This window comes from Harpia harpyja, chromosome 4 (assembly GCF_026419915.1).
Source record: "Harpia harpyja isolate bHarHar1 chromosome 4, bHarHar1 primary haplotype, whole genome shotgun sequence".
Lineage (NCBI taxonomy): Eukaryota > Metazoa > Chordata > Aves > Accipitriformes > Accipitridae > Harpia > Harpia harpyja.
Window position 1 is genome coordinate 58,950,390 of NC_068943.1, and position 14,755 is coordinate 58,965,144.

Below are 14,755 nucleotides of genomic sequence, written 5' to 3' on the forward strand. Positions count from 1 at the left end.
CGTGCGTTACTGCGTGGTACATGCTGTACTAGCTCCCGGGGATGCTGCTGTGCCAGGATTTAAAGACCCCAGTGTCAACAGATGAAATCTTCAAGGAGGGGTGATTTTCATCACACTGTGGCTGTCACCTCTGAAAGTCCATGTTGCTTATTTGCTCCAGTCCTGGAGTTAAACCTTGACACCAAGGCTGTTGAGCTTTCTTCCTTGTTTTTAGCGAGGCTAGAAGAGGGTGCCAGATTTATACTGTTGTTCCCCTCCACTGTTTCTTTTCCTTTCCAGCTTTGAATGGGAGGAGGATGCCTGCGCTCTCAGAGAGCAGGCTGGCTCCCAGCTGCTGGGGCAGGTTGCTCTGCTTTGCCAGGATCCTGCAGGCCAAGGAGCATCATTCTGCGGTGGCTGAGCCCATGGTCCTGCCCCGAGGGGGTCTTCCTGAGATGTGGCTGCTCTCCATCTCTCTGCCATGGCCTTGGGGATGTGGAAACAGGGATGGGGAGAGAGAGGTTTACCTGTTTGCCTCCCTACCTCTAGGGGACAGATGCTTTGAAGTCGTGGGGACTGGTTACAAGTTCAGGTGGTCCCTCAGGCTGGATGCAGCAGCACTGAAATGTCTCACGGCAACCCAGCCTGCCTCTGCTAGCTCAGAGGATCTAGCCCTCGTCTTGCCAGTTAAACCCAATTGGCACAAAAGGCCTTTTTATTTTGGTCCTGCAGCTATCTATGCCAAATCCTGGTCCTGCTGAAGTCAGTAACAAAACATTCATTGACTACTGTTGGGCCAGAATACAGCCAATGCAACCCTCAAGGATGAGGAGTGAGGGATGGAGGAGAGGAAAATAATATTTCATGTGCCAGAAGCGACACAGAAGGCGCTTGCGTAATTTACTGGATAGAGTCTCCGAGAAACCCTGGTGGGGTTCATTTACACCTGAAGTTTGGGAAACTTTGTTTTGGGAATGAAACGTGCAAATTCAGTACTCTCTTTGCGGTTTGGGGGGCTTTTATGGGAGTGTGTGTGTGTTTTTTGTGGGTTGGGGTTTTTTTTGTGCATGTGTATGTGTGAAGTAGTGTTTTATTTTAATTCCACCAAGTTGCCTTTTTCTTTCTCTCTCTCTCTCTCTCTTTTTCCTGTGGTTTTAATTACTCAAGATTTCAGAAAGTAACCAGTCCTGCTTTAAACTCCACTTTTTGCATGAGCCCCTGCTGTTCACGTCTGGTTTTTGGCATTTGGCTGTGTGGAGAGGAATGGTTGCCTGTGGACTCTGGGGTTTGATGCTTTTACCTTTTTCAGCAACGTGGCGTTTGTTCTAGAAGTGAACCTTGCTGTATTAAGCTGTTCATCCTTTAGGCCTACTGATAGGGTGGCGTAAATATGTGAGTGGAAATGTGACTTCTTAAAAATCCTTTTCTGCTGTCCCTTTTGGTGTTTGGTTCCTCTTTTTTCCTTCCTGTCTGCCTTGATGAGTGGGGAGGGACTAGTGGGTTGTGGAATTGATTTCCAAGGGAAGCCCTCAGTGTTGAGAGACATCTTAAACTAAACTGTTAAAAGCCTTTGAGAATTAATGTTAAAGGGTATTTTTATTATTGGTGAGATAACCAAATCACTTTTCCCCTCTGTTTTTACATATCTAGTGCTTCCCTATGCTGAACTCCCAATTATTAAAGACTTCAGAAATAGTCCAGCAGTGATAATGTATAACATCCTAACTACAATCGATAAATACAATACTTCTCTCGTGATGTGTGTGTACCTCTGTCCTCTGGAGAGCGAAGGATTCGTCACTAAGTGGGCTCAGAGACATAGTCAGGCATTGCACAAGCTTTTCTGTGTTTAATCGATGATGGTTGACTCCAGAGAACCACCCGCTCCAGACTGATTATCTCTTCTACTGAGCCCCAACTGCATTTTTTTCCAGCTCTGTCTGAAGAGCATGCAGAGCTAATAAAAGGAAGCTAAATGACATGCAAATGAAAAAAATATATATTACTTTTGTTTTTCAATTAAGAAAAGCCAACTCCCAAACAATGCTAGGGTTTCTCTGGCTCTGAGGCGCGTGCAATCGCCCTAAATGGGCAAAAAAGCAAGTTGAATCTCAGCAACAATGGTTCAGCTTTTGGGTCTGGGTCTTCCAGAGCCGGAGCCAACTGGTGCATAATATTGAGGAAGACTGCCAAGTAACTCCCCCTGCCCCAATCCCTGGATAAATGCAGTTTTTCCATTGCCTTTCTTCAGCTTTCTGGTTCCACATACCTAAGTAACATTGAAAACTAACTTGCATACCAAAACCCTGCAACACCCTTTATTAAAACAACAACAACAAAGCAACATGCCATCTCAGCTTTTAATGCTTGGCCCCAAAATTATGTTTGCTGGCAGATGGATGGAAATGCAGCAGAAATACATCTGGCTGGGATTGCTGCTCAGCCAAAATAGATGCACGAAAGACCCTCCATGGACGTGACCCTTTGTTGCTGCCTGTCCAGTCTTGTGTTTTGGTGGGTTGATGTTGTCTTGCTGTCCCCGTTAGGGCCATATGACTTGGTAGGCCAACTCTGTCTTCTGACACTTGGGAGGGTGCGGGTATATCTCATTTTGTACTGATCTTTGGCCAACCCAATCTGTAAGTTTGGCGTTTTCGTTTTCCCAGCAGGAGCTTTGGCTGGAAAGGCTAGGAGCAAAGTTTTTGAGATGAACAGAACTGAACCAGATCAAATGTTGGTATTGTACAGCTTGGGTTTTTTTTTTTTTGATGTTGTTTAGTATCTTAAGATGTACAACATTGGTCTCTAATGTAGGCATGAAACTGTTGGTTGAAGGCAGGAAGAGATGGTTTGAACTGTAGAGAACAAACAGGCAAAGTTGTCTTAAGTTCTGATGGTCAGAAACTATAAAATTCCTTTATGGAGATCCAGAGAAAGGCTTGCAAGCCTGAAAGCATGTCTGTTTTTACCAACTCTATCAGTTGGTCTAAAAAGATACTGCCTCCTTGCTTTACTTAGAATGAATAAAGTGATTTATGGAAACTGGAGGAAAATGTTTTTACAATTCCCATTTGCATGCCTGAGAAGGGAATAAAATAAAACTTTATAAAGCTGAGAGTCTAGCGGTGCTCATTTGAGCCCCCTGTTTGGGGGAATAAAACCCCCTTGCTTAGGCTGGCATCCTGCTTTGCTGCTTTAATGGTTAAACCTGCTTCACAGAGCATTACTGGGGAAAAGGAAACTGAAAGCTGTGCTGAAAAGCTAGTAGGTGAAATTGGGAGTTGCTTGAACTATTTCATCTTTTAAAAGGGCAAGCTCTGAACCAAGCTATGTGAAGATCGAGTGAGATGTGAAAGCTTGACAGTCATGCATACAGGAAACCTTGAATCATTTCTAAGCTTCCTGGAAGATGACGTAGTGAGGTTATTGTTGTGTTTGCTAATGATTCCATAGCTCTTACTGATCAGCTTAAAAAATGTCTTAACTACCAGCACCTGAATCTTGGATGCAAATGGGCTCAACTGGGTTCATTCGAAATGCCTGCTGACGTCCCCTGACAATAATAATTAATAATTGAGCACAGGGAACAGAGCATGGCCACCCGAATGGTCTGTTTTCTTTATCACAGGGAAAAAGGTTTGCTTTGTACGGTTAATATTTTTATATATTTCTGGCAGAGCCTGACAAACTTCAAAACTCTCATAGTCCCCAAGCCATTTAAAAATTTCTCCTAGAGATAGAGCATTGCAGAAGGAACATTGGTATGTCTTTAGGACAGAGTCTGTCTTTTTTCAGGAGGAGGAGATAGTAGGAAGGGATGGAAAGCTGCTAGCTTTCCTCCTAACCCATTGTTGCTTTGAAAATGTGCTGGACTTGGGCAGGGGTTTCGATTCTTGCTAGCCTGGTCCTCCCTTTCTTGCTCTATCTGTCCGAAGTGGAAGGAAGCGTGTCCGTCATGAACATTTGAACAGCAAAGCCCCCCCTCACGCCCCAAACCCACATGCACAGATCTGGAGTAGTCCATGGAAGTGACACTAGGGAGCAGAGAAAAACCAGACTTCGGCAGTAGTGCTAAATTTCAGGGGTTTTGTTCACCCGAGATTCCAGGCGCGGGGATCGCTGGTAGCTGGCCAAGGAGCTTGGATGGCAGCCTACCCGTTCCTCAGCTCTGCTCAGCTTGCTCCCTCCCCCCGCCTTTTTTTAATTGCATAATATGCTAGAAAATGATCTGGATTTGGGACTTATTTTTAACTAGAAGAGGCTCACTTCACCCAATCTGATTTTGGCTTTAACATCCAGCAAATACTTTCTGAAGCTCTTTTCTTTTTGCACTGAAACCCTGGCTTCTTTTGCCCTCTCTCCCACTTTGCAAGGGCTCTTTGCTTTTAAATGTTTGTCAGCCAGTCTTGGGGATGTTTGCAAGTCCTTAGCTACATTGTCTGTCTGCAGAACTGGTGTATGACAATCAAATTGGTGTTAGACCTGCCTGGTGCAGTCATTTTGCAGGCACGGATCCCATTGGGGGAACTGGGAATTGTACTCAAATAAGGAAGGTAAGTTTTGTCTCCTAGACGATAGCTGCGTAACAAAGCTCATACGAGAGGAGTCAGGTTTGGTGTTAAAGATATATATGTCTGTTGCAACTTCTCTTTGGGTAGCTGGGGCTGGAAAGCATCTTCCATTTTTTTTTTTTTAAAAACGAGGCAGAAATCTTCATGCCACTTTATTAGCGTTTTGTTAAATGGAGGGAGGGATGCAGGGATAAACAGGGAGCTGTCTGATCCTGTTAAAAGGGCAACTGGGTTAGCACTCTAGCACCTCACCACTCTACCTGGAAAAATGAGAGAGGAAAGCCAAACATTTGCCCTAATATGTGGAAGCAGGCCAAACGTGGGCTACTCCTCTGCAATGCTTGTGATCCTGCCTGTCTCCGCAGGACTTTTCCTCAGCTGATTTGATGCAGCCCATGGGACAGGCAAGTGAGTGTATTAACGGCCTCTGCTCCTTCTAGTTTTGATTTAGATGTGATAAAACAGCCTGTCTGGTAAACTGGGTCCATGCAGGTAGTGGGGAAGAGAGTCAGAGGGAACCTGCCATCTCACAAGCACTGAAAGAAGTGCCTGTCACAGGGACTGTGCTGTTTCACCCAAGTAATCACGGATATTTCAACAAACCAAACCCTGGCTACTCACCAAAGGTGGGTGGTGGTGTGGGGCAGAGGGTTTCTGACCCTAATGCCCTCCCAGTTCAGATGCATAACATTAGGTTGTGCCTCTGTCACAGCACAGCGATTCCTTCATTCTTCTGCATTTGGGGGGATCTTCGTGTCACAAAAATAATGGTGACAAAATGAGGCTGGGACTGTGCTGTGTAGAGGAGCACTTCCAGGTGCTCTGAAACATCCTGGAAGAGACAGCACTGAGGATTGAAGTGCCCTACTTACTCTCAGCTCAGAGATGATTTATGATGTGGGGCGAGTTTGGTAAAATTCCCTTTGTTTCCTTCTTCAAAATCTGCCATCTGACCAGGAGAAAAGCACATGCATTTATGCTGATTTTTGTTCTTTAGAAAGCCCTATGGCATTCTTTTGTTCTCAAATGAAACCTGACATGGATGTAGTCCTGAGTGAGGAACATGCTTTGCTGGGAGAGAAGCAAAGATAAATGGTGCATCTGGAGTGATGCATCCTTGCTGTGGTGCAAAAGCTATTCTGTCTGTGGCTAGCAAGCTCCTGAAAGTCTTATGGGAGGAAGCAAAGGCTGTTGGCATTGCCTTAGCCAGTCAGAAGCTGAAGAAAGGATTTCAAACACCGCCGTGTGAAAATGTTTCCCATACCCAGAAGAGCAGGCGGTGAGAGCACAGCCCACCCCAGCCCTCTGTCAGAGCTGCGATTGTTTCATGTGCAGGTGGGGACACAGCAGATCCCCCCCGCCAGTGCAAGGGGCAGGCAGGGCCCATGCTCCCATGTTGATTCAGAGTGTGGAACTAGGGGTGATCCTGGGGGCCCAGTTCCTGGAGTGGGGTGCTCAGTGCTTCAGGAGACACCAAAGTCCTTTGAAGCTTTCTGAGGCAGATGTCCCCATCCTCAAACTGGGACCCAGGCACTGTCAGGATTGAAGGCCCTGGCTGCAGCAGCAGAGCATAGTGCAGAGAATGGTCTTGGGGATCAGACTAAAAGATCTGATGGATCATCTTCATCTGTAATTTATCTAAATCCTAGTGAAATAACTGCATTTCCTGCTCTAGTAGTTTAGTCCTTAGGTGATCAGTTAAATAAACCCACGAGGTCAGCTATGCATCTATCCTGGTGTGCTAGAAGGTTGAATCTCCCGACTTCACCAGGAAGGTTTCTCTCGGTATACAATTGCTTGAGCCTTGCTCCCCTTCCCCCTGTGCACACACTTTTGAATAAAAAGGGAAATTCGTTATAAGAACCTCGGTGTATTATGTCTGTATTCCCACGCATAGTACTGCATCAGGCAGGAAATTTAAACAAACGTTCAGTATGGTATCTGTAGCTTGCGCACCTATGTACAGATATTTGTGGACCATACGCTCAACGTATGCAAGAGTGAAATTTGCTGCCAAGCGTGCAAGGGCTTGAGTTTTATAGAAGCCGTTTGAATTCCTGCTTGGAATTTACCAGTATAGCTGTGCTTAAACATGATGGGCCACAGCACTGTGTTAAGGCGGCTTCTGCTTCCTCAATCACGCTGCTGTGGGCCATGAGTGAGTTATTTACGTGGACAGATTTCCACTTGTGACTGTTAGGGGTAAGCGAGGAGGGGACAGAGCGGCTATTCTGTCCATGCTGCATGCGCAAGGGAGTAGATGGACTGGGATGGTGATTCAGGTGGGAAGAACAGGCTTCAAGCTTTGATGGCTTCATTGGTCTCTTCTCTTTCCTTTCAGATATATGTTGGGGAAAGGAGGAAAGCGGAAGTTTGACGAGCATGAAGATGGGTTGGAAGGCAAAGTGGTGTCTCCTACTGACGGTCCCTCTAAGGTGTCTTACACCTTACAGCGTCAGACTATCTTCAACATTTCCCTTATGAAACTTTATAACCACAGGCCATTAACCGAGCCAAGCTTGCAAAAGACAGTTTTAATTAACAACATGTTGAGGCGAATCCAGGAAGAACTCAAACAAGAAGGCAGCTTGAGGCCCGTGTTCGTGACCGCTTCGCAGCCCGCTGACCCTCTCAGCGACAACTTCCGCGAGGCCCAGCCGGCGTTCAGCCATCTCGCCTCCCAGCCCCTTCTCCCCACTGACTTCGTAAGCACTACGCCCCTGGAGTCTTGCCTCACCCCAGCCTCTTTGCTTGAGGATGACACTTTTTGCACTTCCCCGACTGTCCAGCACGATGGTCCGACAAAACCACCACCTCTTGCTCTCCAACCAGTAAAGGACAGCTTCTCCTCAGCCTTGGATGAAATCGAGGAGCTTTGTCCAGCACCTACCTCTGCAGAGGCAGTAGCAGCTGAAACAGCAGCCGATGACTCTAAAGACCACCCCAGCGAGTCCAACGTTCAAAAGCCTGAGGGCCTCCCAGAGAGCAGAACGGCCGAATCAAAACTCATGGACTCGCTACCTGGCAACTTTGAGATAACAACTTCCACAGGTTTCCTCACAGACTTGACCCTGGATGATATTCTGTTTGCTGACATTGATACGTCCATGTATGATTTTGACCCCTGCACGTCTGCCACAGGGGCTGCGTCAAAAATGGCGCCTGTCTCAGCAGATGAGCTCCTAAAAACTCTTGCTCCATACAGCAGTCAACCAGTAACTCCAAATCAGCCTTTCAAAATGGACCTCACAGAACTGGATCACATCATGGAGGTGCTAGTTGGGTCTTAAAATATAGAAATATAGCAACTTTTTTTTTTTTAATTTTAAGTACCAGTATATACACTTGGTAGTATTTCCATAGTCCCTCCCACCCCCGATTCACAGCACTGTGCATGCGTCCTTGCTTGCCTTTTTTGAAAAGAAAAGGATCACACTAGTTTTTGCTTCAAGCAGAGTTGGAGTGCCTTCATCCGTGTATGACCACTTCTAATGTATTTTTTTTAAAGTGGTTCCTCAAGGAAGACCGAATATCCTGGTATAGGAAAGAATATGTATTGTAGACAATGTTATGTTATTACAAAAAAAGAAAAAAAAAAAAGAAAAAAAATTGTAAAAGCTAAGCACAAGGATTATGTTGGGGAAAGCTGTAAATTGCATGTGCATATTTGTCTATTTTTTCTATAAGTTTTATTGCAAGAGGTAAAAAAATTTATTATTTAGATAATCTCAATACCATTTTAGCCCTGTATAGGTTGACTTAGCAATTCAGCCTTTTGGAGGCATTAACCTGCTCCTCTTTAAGTGTTGCATTTACATGGCTGTTTAGAAACTGCTGCCCAAATTTATTTTATATTTTTGTACAGATTCTGCAGTTTATGATATTGTTTTTTCTAAAAACAAATGCTGTTTATACACACAAAAAAATAGCTATTTTGATAGGATTTGCTCACATAGTTCCTGCATAATTCAGATGTACAAGAACCACTTGTACTTTTATACAGAGTTGTAATGTTTTATATGTGTATGGTGCAAAAGAGAAAATTGGATCAAATAAGCCTGCAGTAGGTTTCCCTGAATGCAAACAAAAAAGTGCTTTAAGAAAGGGCTGGGAGCTGCTTCTGCAGGAGTTTCACAAGTGTTTGCTCCCTGCTGTACCCACTGCGCACTACTGTGATTCCTGAAACTTAGAGCCATGTCCTTTTCCAACACGTATGTGAAGCAGTTGGCAGGAAACAGTTGTGGAACTTCACCTGAAGAGGTCCTGAGCACCACCACGGCTGCAGCCTCCCCACCCCAGCGCCGGGGCGTCCATCCCACGTGACGTGGAGCGCCTTAACATAGCGGCAGATCAGCACTTCCTCACCCGAAGCTCCGGGGAATGGTTTTGAGGGGGAACGTGCCCATTGCCCACTTCCTGACCGACGGGTGTATGCGCGGAGCGGGCAGAAGACTGGCGTTGACAGCGTCCACTCACCCTTTCTTGGAGCATTTCTCCTTCCCTCTCCCCACCTCACTGTGCTAAAAGTGCTGAAAAAGGCAACTTCAGTATTACTGCAGTGAAGCTCATCTCTTAACTGCACTGGATGGACTTGCTTTAATATCCATTGCTGTTGAAACTGGAGCCAGTCATTTTACATCCCTTGGCATCTCATATAGGGTTGGTTTCTTGCATCAACTGTGTTACCTGCTTTACACTTTATAGACCTGTTTTACAATGAACATACAGACACAGCTTTCTATGCATGGTCCCGTTTCCCCATAACACCTGAGAAGTCTTCTCATTACTGCACCAATAGCATTTTTTAAGTTCATTGTGGTGTACATTTAATTTAAAAAAAAAAAAAGTTTGCGATGTATCATGCCTATTGCTGAAGTTGCTATGGCATTTTAGTTTTTCAATGGTACTTTAGCTGTTGAGCGCCGGTTACAACCTATATTGTTGACATGCCTATGGCTTCTTTAGGAATAACTTTTATATTTATTTAAGAAATTTTAAATTATGTTTTACGTCATTTGGCAATGTTCAGTCAATTCTGCTCCCTTCTTGTCATGGATGAAATTGGGTCTTGTCTGCCTTTTAAGGAGGCGGCTTTTTATAAATTGGCACTTTAAAACAGGCCATGTATATTTATTAGTATATAGCTAGATAGATGTAACAGATATGCACACAGACACAGTATAAAAGCAAATATGTTTTGCAATGAAGGAACTCCTAATCAAAATGAAATGCATCATGTACAATTATGAAATGCACTTCTGGCTCCTAATTCATCTGCCAGGGTGAGACGTGGGGCTGATGGGGGGAACTGGCTGAGGGGGTGGGTTTGCTTTCTTCTTTTTTCCAAGCCAAACTCAGTGAAGCAGTGGGATGCTGATGGATTTGCAGTTGTTTCCTTACACAGACTGGGGGGGGGGAGAGTAAGTTACCACTTCAAACAGAAAACCATTGACCAAGTGTAGCTTTAGGGACCATCGGAAGTGAGGGGGTGGGGAAGGAGGGGGGACAGCTCCATCTTGCACCCAGCAGTGACTGGACTTTGCTCAGCCCTTGTAGGAAAACAAAACAGCCCTGCCGGATTCTGCATCTCTTGTACCAGGAGTAACTGGGAAGGCTAATATGCAAGGGTAGTGTGTCTGGCACAAACCTGTAGGCACCTGGTAACATCAACAGTTTCACATGGTAACTTGGTAAGCACTTACCTTACCATGGTTAAAAACTGATTTACAGTATGCTGGAGCTGCCCCTTTTTTTTTTTTGGATTACTTATGCATTTAAACAAATACCATATGCTAGGCAAGAGTTCACATCAATGCCATTTTTGGAGAGCTGTGCTGTTAAGCAGGGTTAGTTGAAGTTTTGTATCCACAGAACAGGAGACAAGCTCTAAATCCACTTACCACTCAGAAGACAATGTCTGTGTATCCTTGGTGCTGATGCGCATATCCTATGGCAGAGTCCTTACAGGAATCCCATAGGGCATAAACATACCTGACTTATGGGACTAGGCAAAAAGTTAGCAGGCTGGTGCTGCTCTGTAACCGCGGCAGGCTACGGAGGGAAGGGCTCAGCTGTGGCTTTCTCCCCGCACAGTCTCTAGCGTGGCCTTTGCCATGGTCCTAACAGCAGCCATGCATGGAACGTCTCTGAGACCTACACCAGGGATGGAGATTGACATTAATGTGCAATGAAGTGACAAGATGGGAGCAGAATAAAAGAGCTTTGGATTTGAAGTGATTTTTTTTGTTTTTCATAAATTATTTATTCTTTTTTTTTTTTCCTTCTGTAAATATATTTATTTTATTGTGAAGCTAACAACATCTGGATTGTAACATGTACAGAATGTATGGTAGGAATGTATTCTCTTGTAGGAATGTAAATCTGTATGAAAAAGGGTATGGGAGCCAGATTCAGAGAAAATTAATTGAGTTCCAGTCAGGATATGCATGGTTCACATGACTTTTTCCTGCCTTCCCCCTTTTCTAATATGGGTCTGGTTGTTTGAAATATGCAAAAAAGGTATAGATGAGGGACAGTTTAATGTTCAAAATTAGTCCTAGTCAGGCTCCTACCCTGTCAGCTTCTTGAGACTGGCCTCCCCCAGCACTCTGCTAGAATCTGCAACAGGACACAGGAGCATATGCAATCATCTCCATCATGCTGGCCTGGTAAATGTTTGAAAAAGGTGATTTTTTTTTTTTTTTTTTTTTTTTTTAAAAACACTCACGGAAAGCCCAGCTGAAGTCCCTGGGGCTGGACAGCTGAAGAAGGTTGCAGGATGTTACTTCCAGCCCCAGAAGTTGCAACAGAGCTGACACCACCTCATTGCCAGAAGGTAAGGCCAGACAAGAAGTCATGACTGCACTTTGCACGTGCGGCAGAGGGTTTGCTTGCTCGAGTTCAAGCTACCTGCGTTGCTCTGTGCATCTGACCAGCCCGTCCTTGGACAGCACAGGTCCCCTTCCAGAGCCCGACGGGACCACACAGCCCTATATGCAAAGGAAGGGGAACTTCCCTCTTCAGGAGAACATCGTCAAGCAGTGTCCTATATAAATTCATCAATCTGGCACCTTCCCTGTAGCCAGCTAGAACAGCAAGACAGTAAAGCCACCAACTGAAGCAATCGCCAAGAATAAATTTGGACCTTGTGAAAGGTAATTTGGTTTTTCCTCTATGCTGTGTGGTAATAGCCTGAGTAGTTTAAAACCAATGTTTTGAATCCAAAGTTTACACTTTTATCACCATTAAATTGGTTAGGTTGTAATGGGTCCTGTCTGACAACGGTTTAATTCACTCCAGCACATCATGAATTTCTTGTTCTTGTTACTGGGATTCTTCTGGTTTTGTTTTGGGTTTTTTCCCCCCATCAGGTTTCAGTATCCTGCTTCTGTGCGAGTTGCTTTCAGTGCTATTAATTAATGAGACTGAACATTTTTGAAGAAATTAGTTCTTTTTTAAGCACTTTTTCTTTTTCTGAAAATAAGCCTAATGCAAGTTCTGGAACCTCTTTAAAAACACAAATTGCAGATAAAATCCCAACCTCTACTCCTATCTAGTTCTGAGCATAATCCATACTAGCGCCTGTAAAGGCTAAGATTCTGGAAAAGGTGTAAATAGTGTGACATGTTCAGTGCATGGTTGTTTGAACAGGGCTTGTTATTGTCAAAAAAAAAAAAAAAAGGAAAAAAAAAAGAAAAAAAGGCTGTATTTCCCCTTCCCCTCCCACAGACCTTAGAGCTGTGCCTTTTCTATGCAATATTACAGACATATACATCTGAAACCAGATTACTGTATTCACATGTAGGTATGGGCTGTAATCAAAAAAACAATTGGACAAATGTACATGGAAATGAGCAGTCTTACTTTTGTAGTTTTATATTATACAATAAACAGTTAAAATAAACTCTGGCTTTGTTCTTTCCCTCCACAAAAGGGGACGGTAAGGGGGACAGACCCCACAGGTCAGCAGGAGAGGGGTCTCTCCCTGCAGGGGGACAAGGGAGGGTCAGCCCAGTCGGACAAGAGAAACCTCACCTTGTGGGAGGCCTGTTCCTGGCCTGAGGCTTTTGTCCCCAACACAGAGAGGTGCCCTCGGTGGCCGCGTCCTTCTGCGGCCGTTCTTGGACTACGAATGCCAAGGGGTGCTCGGCTCTGCTGTGGCATGAGCCGCAGCTCCGAGCCGGGCTGTGTGGTTCGCGCAGCTCACCTGGGTGCTGCTGGGCTAGCCGAGAGCGGAATCTATCCAGTTTTAATACCTATAATGCACTGTCCTTTAGGGCATTAAATCCCAGCAGGAAACATCTGATATCTTAATCCACTGCTTCATTTATCAGTGCCCTCTTCCCCCCCTCAGGTGACTGGTATTTGCTTTCAGGGCCAGCCAGGAGGGAGATCTCGCCCCTGTCTTTGGCTCAAGCCTTTTGTGGCAATAAAGCAGCGAGCGCAGCCCGGGAGTGCCATTTGGGCTGGCCCCGGCTGCGGTGCACAGCACATGAGTCACCCCCCTCCCAGCCCCCCCAGCGCACCCTTTGCCCAGCCTCCTACACCCACAGAAACATGACTGCTCCATTTTGGATTTACAGCAAACCAAAAACCAGACAGAAAAGCAGCGAGTTTTCCCCGTCCCAACATGCCGCACATAGCATCTCAGCTGCAGCAACTGGCTCATGTTACCGGCGCAGCAGCCAGCAGCGGCAGCGCGGGGCACAGGCCTCTGCGCACCAGCTGCCGCTCGGGGACAAATGGCTGCAGGGACATGGGGCACTGGAAACGCAAAGAAAGGAGAAGTGGAAGAATTAAAGCCAGCCCAGGGATTGAATTTCTGTCTGCTCAGCAAGCGCCACGCTCAAAGGGGTGAAAAGCACCTGAGACTACTGCGCGAACACTTTCCCCAGTGGCTCTGCTCCCTTCCAGGCTACAACGGTGCTCGCCTTGCACCGACAGACTGCTGGCTCCCATACACACATTTCCAGTTGTCAGTGCATCGACCTGATGCAGGACACATGGAGATGCCACTGTTGCACTCCCAAAGCTGCTCCAGTTTTGTTGCCACCTACCTTGTAAAAGCTCATTTTCTCACTTGTGACATGTTAGTAAGAGATGCCTCCAGCCCAAAATGTCAAGGCTACACACAGAGCCCTACTTACCTCTTCCTTAAGTGAGTGGCTTCCCACCCGCTCCAACCCTCCAGCTCAGCAAGGGCAAACCATTGCTGTGGGCTTTTACAATGGGGTACCTGTGTGGGAAGCTGATGAGCTGGATCTCCCTCTAGTGTCTGCCCCCGACCCAAGGGCTCCCTGGCAGCTGCCAGGCATTTCTCCGCAACCAGCCCCTGCTCCAAGCTCGCCTACACAGGGGGCAGCAGAAAGCAGGTTTGGGGTTCAGTGCAGGCACTGACCTGCGGTGGACGAGGTATCTCACACCGACACCACACCAGAGGACTAAGGCACTTACCCGTTTCTTGGGGTGACAGGAGTCTGGGGTGCCCTCAGGACTGAAGGACAGTCCCTTCCTCTCCGAGGTGCATCTGCCAGTGTGCCTCACGAGTGGGGTTTCCAGACAGAGAAGTCACCGCAGCGCTGAGCAGCAGCTCCTGGCTGGCAGCGATGGCCCGGAGCTGGCCCAAGTCTGCGTTCAGCTCTACTGCTGCTCAGTATCGCCACAAGCCAGTGCAGCAACTCCACAGCTGACAACAGCCACTAAGATTCTCTCTGGGCCCAAATAATTGGAAGACTGGGGTACTGCGGCCAGTCAGTCACCCAGCTTACACAAACCTTGCTCAAGTATATGCCATGTGGGCAGAAACACACTCAAACGCAGAACTGAGGTAAGGAGGGGACAGCAAAATGCACCCTTGTCCCACCGTGCTCCAGGTGCCCTCACCCAGGAGGGATAATGCTCCCTGCGTCTAACCTGCATATCCGACCCAGGCCCGGAGGGACGCATGTTCCTCCCGGGGCTGGCAACAGGAGCGAGCCCCGCTCCCAGCCCTGCCCGCACGGCAGAGCCAGCTTCCCCAGACCACACGCATCTTGTACTCGCCAGAGAAACCACAGAAGGGAAAAGCCATTGGAAAAAAAATCCCTTCCAGCCACAGGCAACACTTTGTAGAGCTGCTCTGAATCACGGCTCACTGATCAGCTGAGACAGGTCCGTAGGGATGCTGGCTCCATGGCGGAGCTGTGCAAGGAGCTGTTTCTCCCTGC

At 46.5% G+C, this 14,755-nt stretch overlaps 1 protein-coding gene across 6 annotated transcripts in view; it reads left to right on the plus strand.

Annotated features, from left to right (window-relative positions):
* SERTAD2 (SERTA domain containing 2) overlaps positions 1-12,453 on the plus strand; it is an 86,084-nt gene extending 73,631 nt beyond the window's left edge. For 3 of the 6 annotated variants that reach the window (XM_052784192.1, XM_052784195.1, XM_052784193.1), the window contains exon 2: positions 6,892-12,453. In XM_052784192.1, the coding sequence (XP_052640152.1) occupies positions 6,896-7,840 (945 nt within the window). In that variant the 5' untranslated portion in view covers positions 6,892-6,895 and the 3' untranslated portion in view covers positions 7,841-12,453. Of the gene's footprint in view, positions 1-2,798; positions 4,533-4,557; positions 4,959-6,891 lie in introns of those variants that run through there. The other 3 variants (XR_008234746.1, XM_052784194.1, XM_052784196.1) reach the window with 3 other exon arrangements.
* The last annotated feature ends 2,302 nt before the right edge of the window (positions 12,454-14,755 follow it).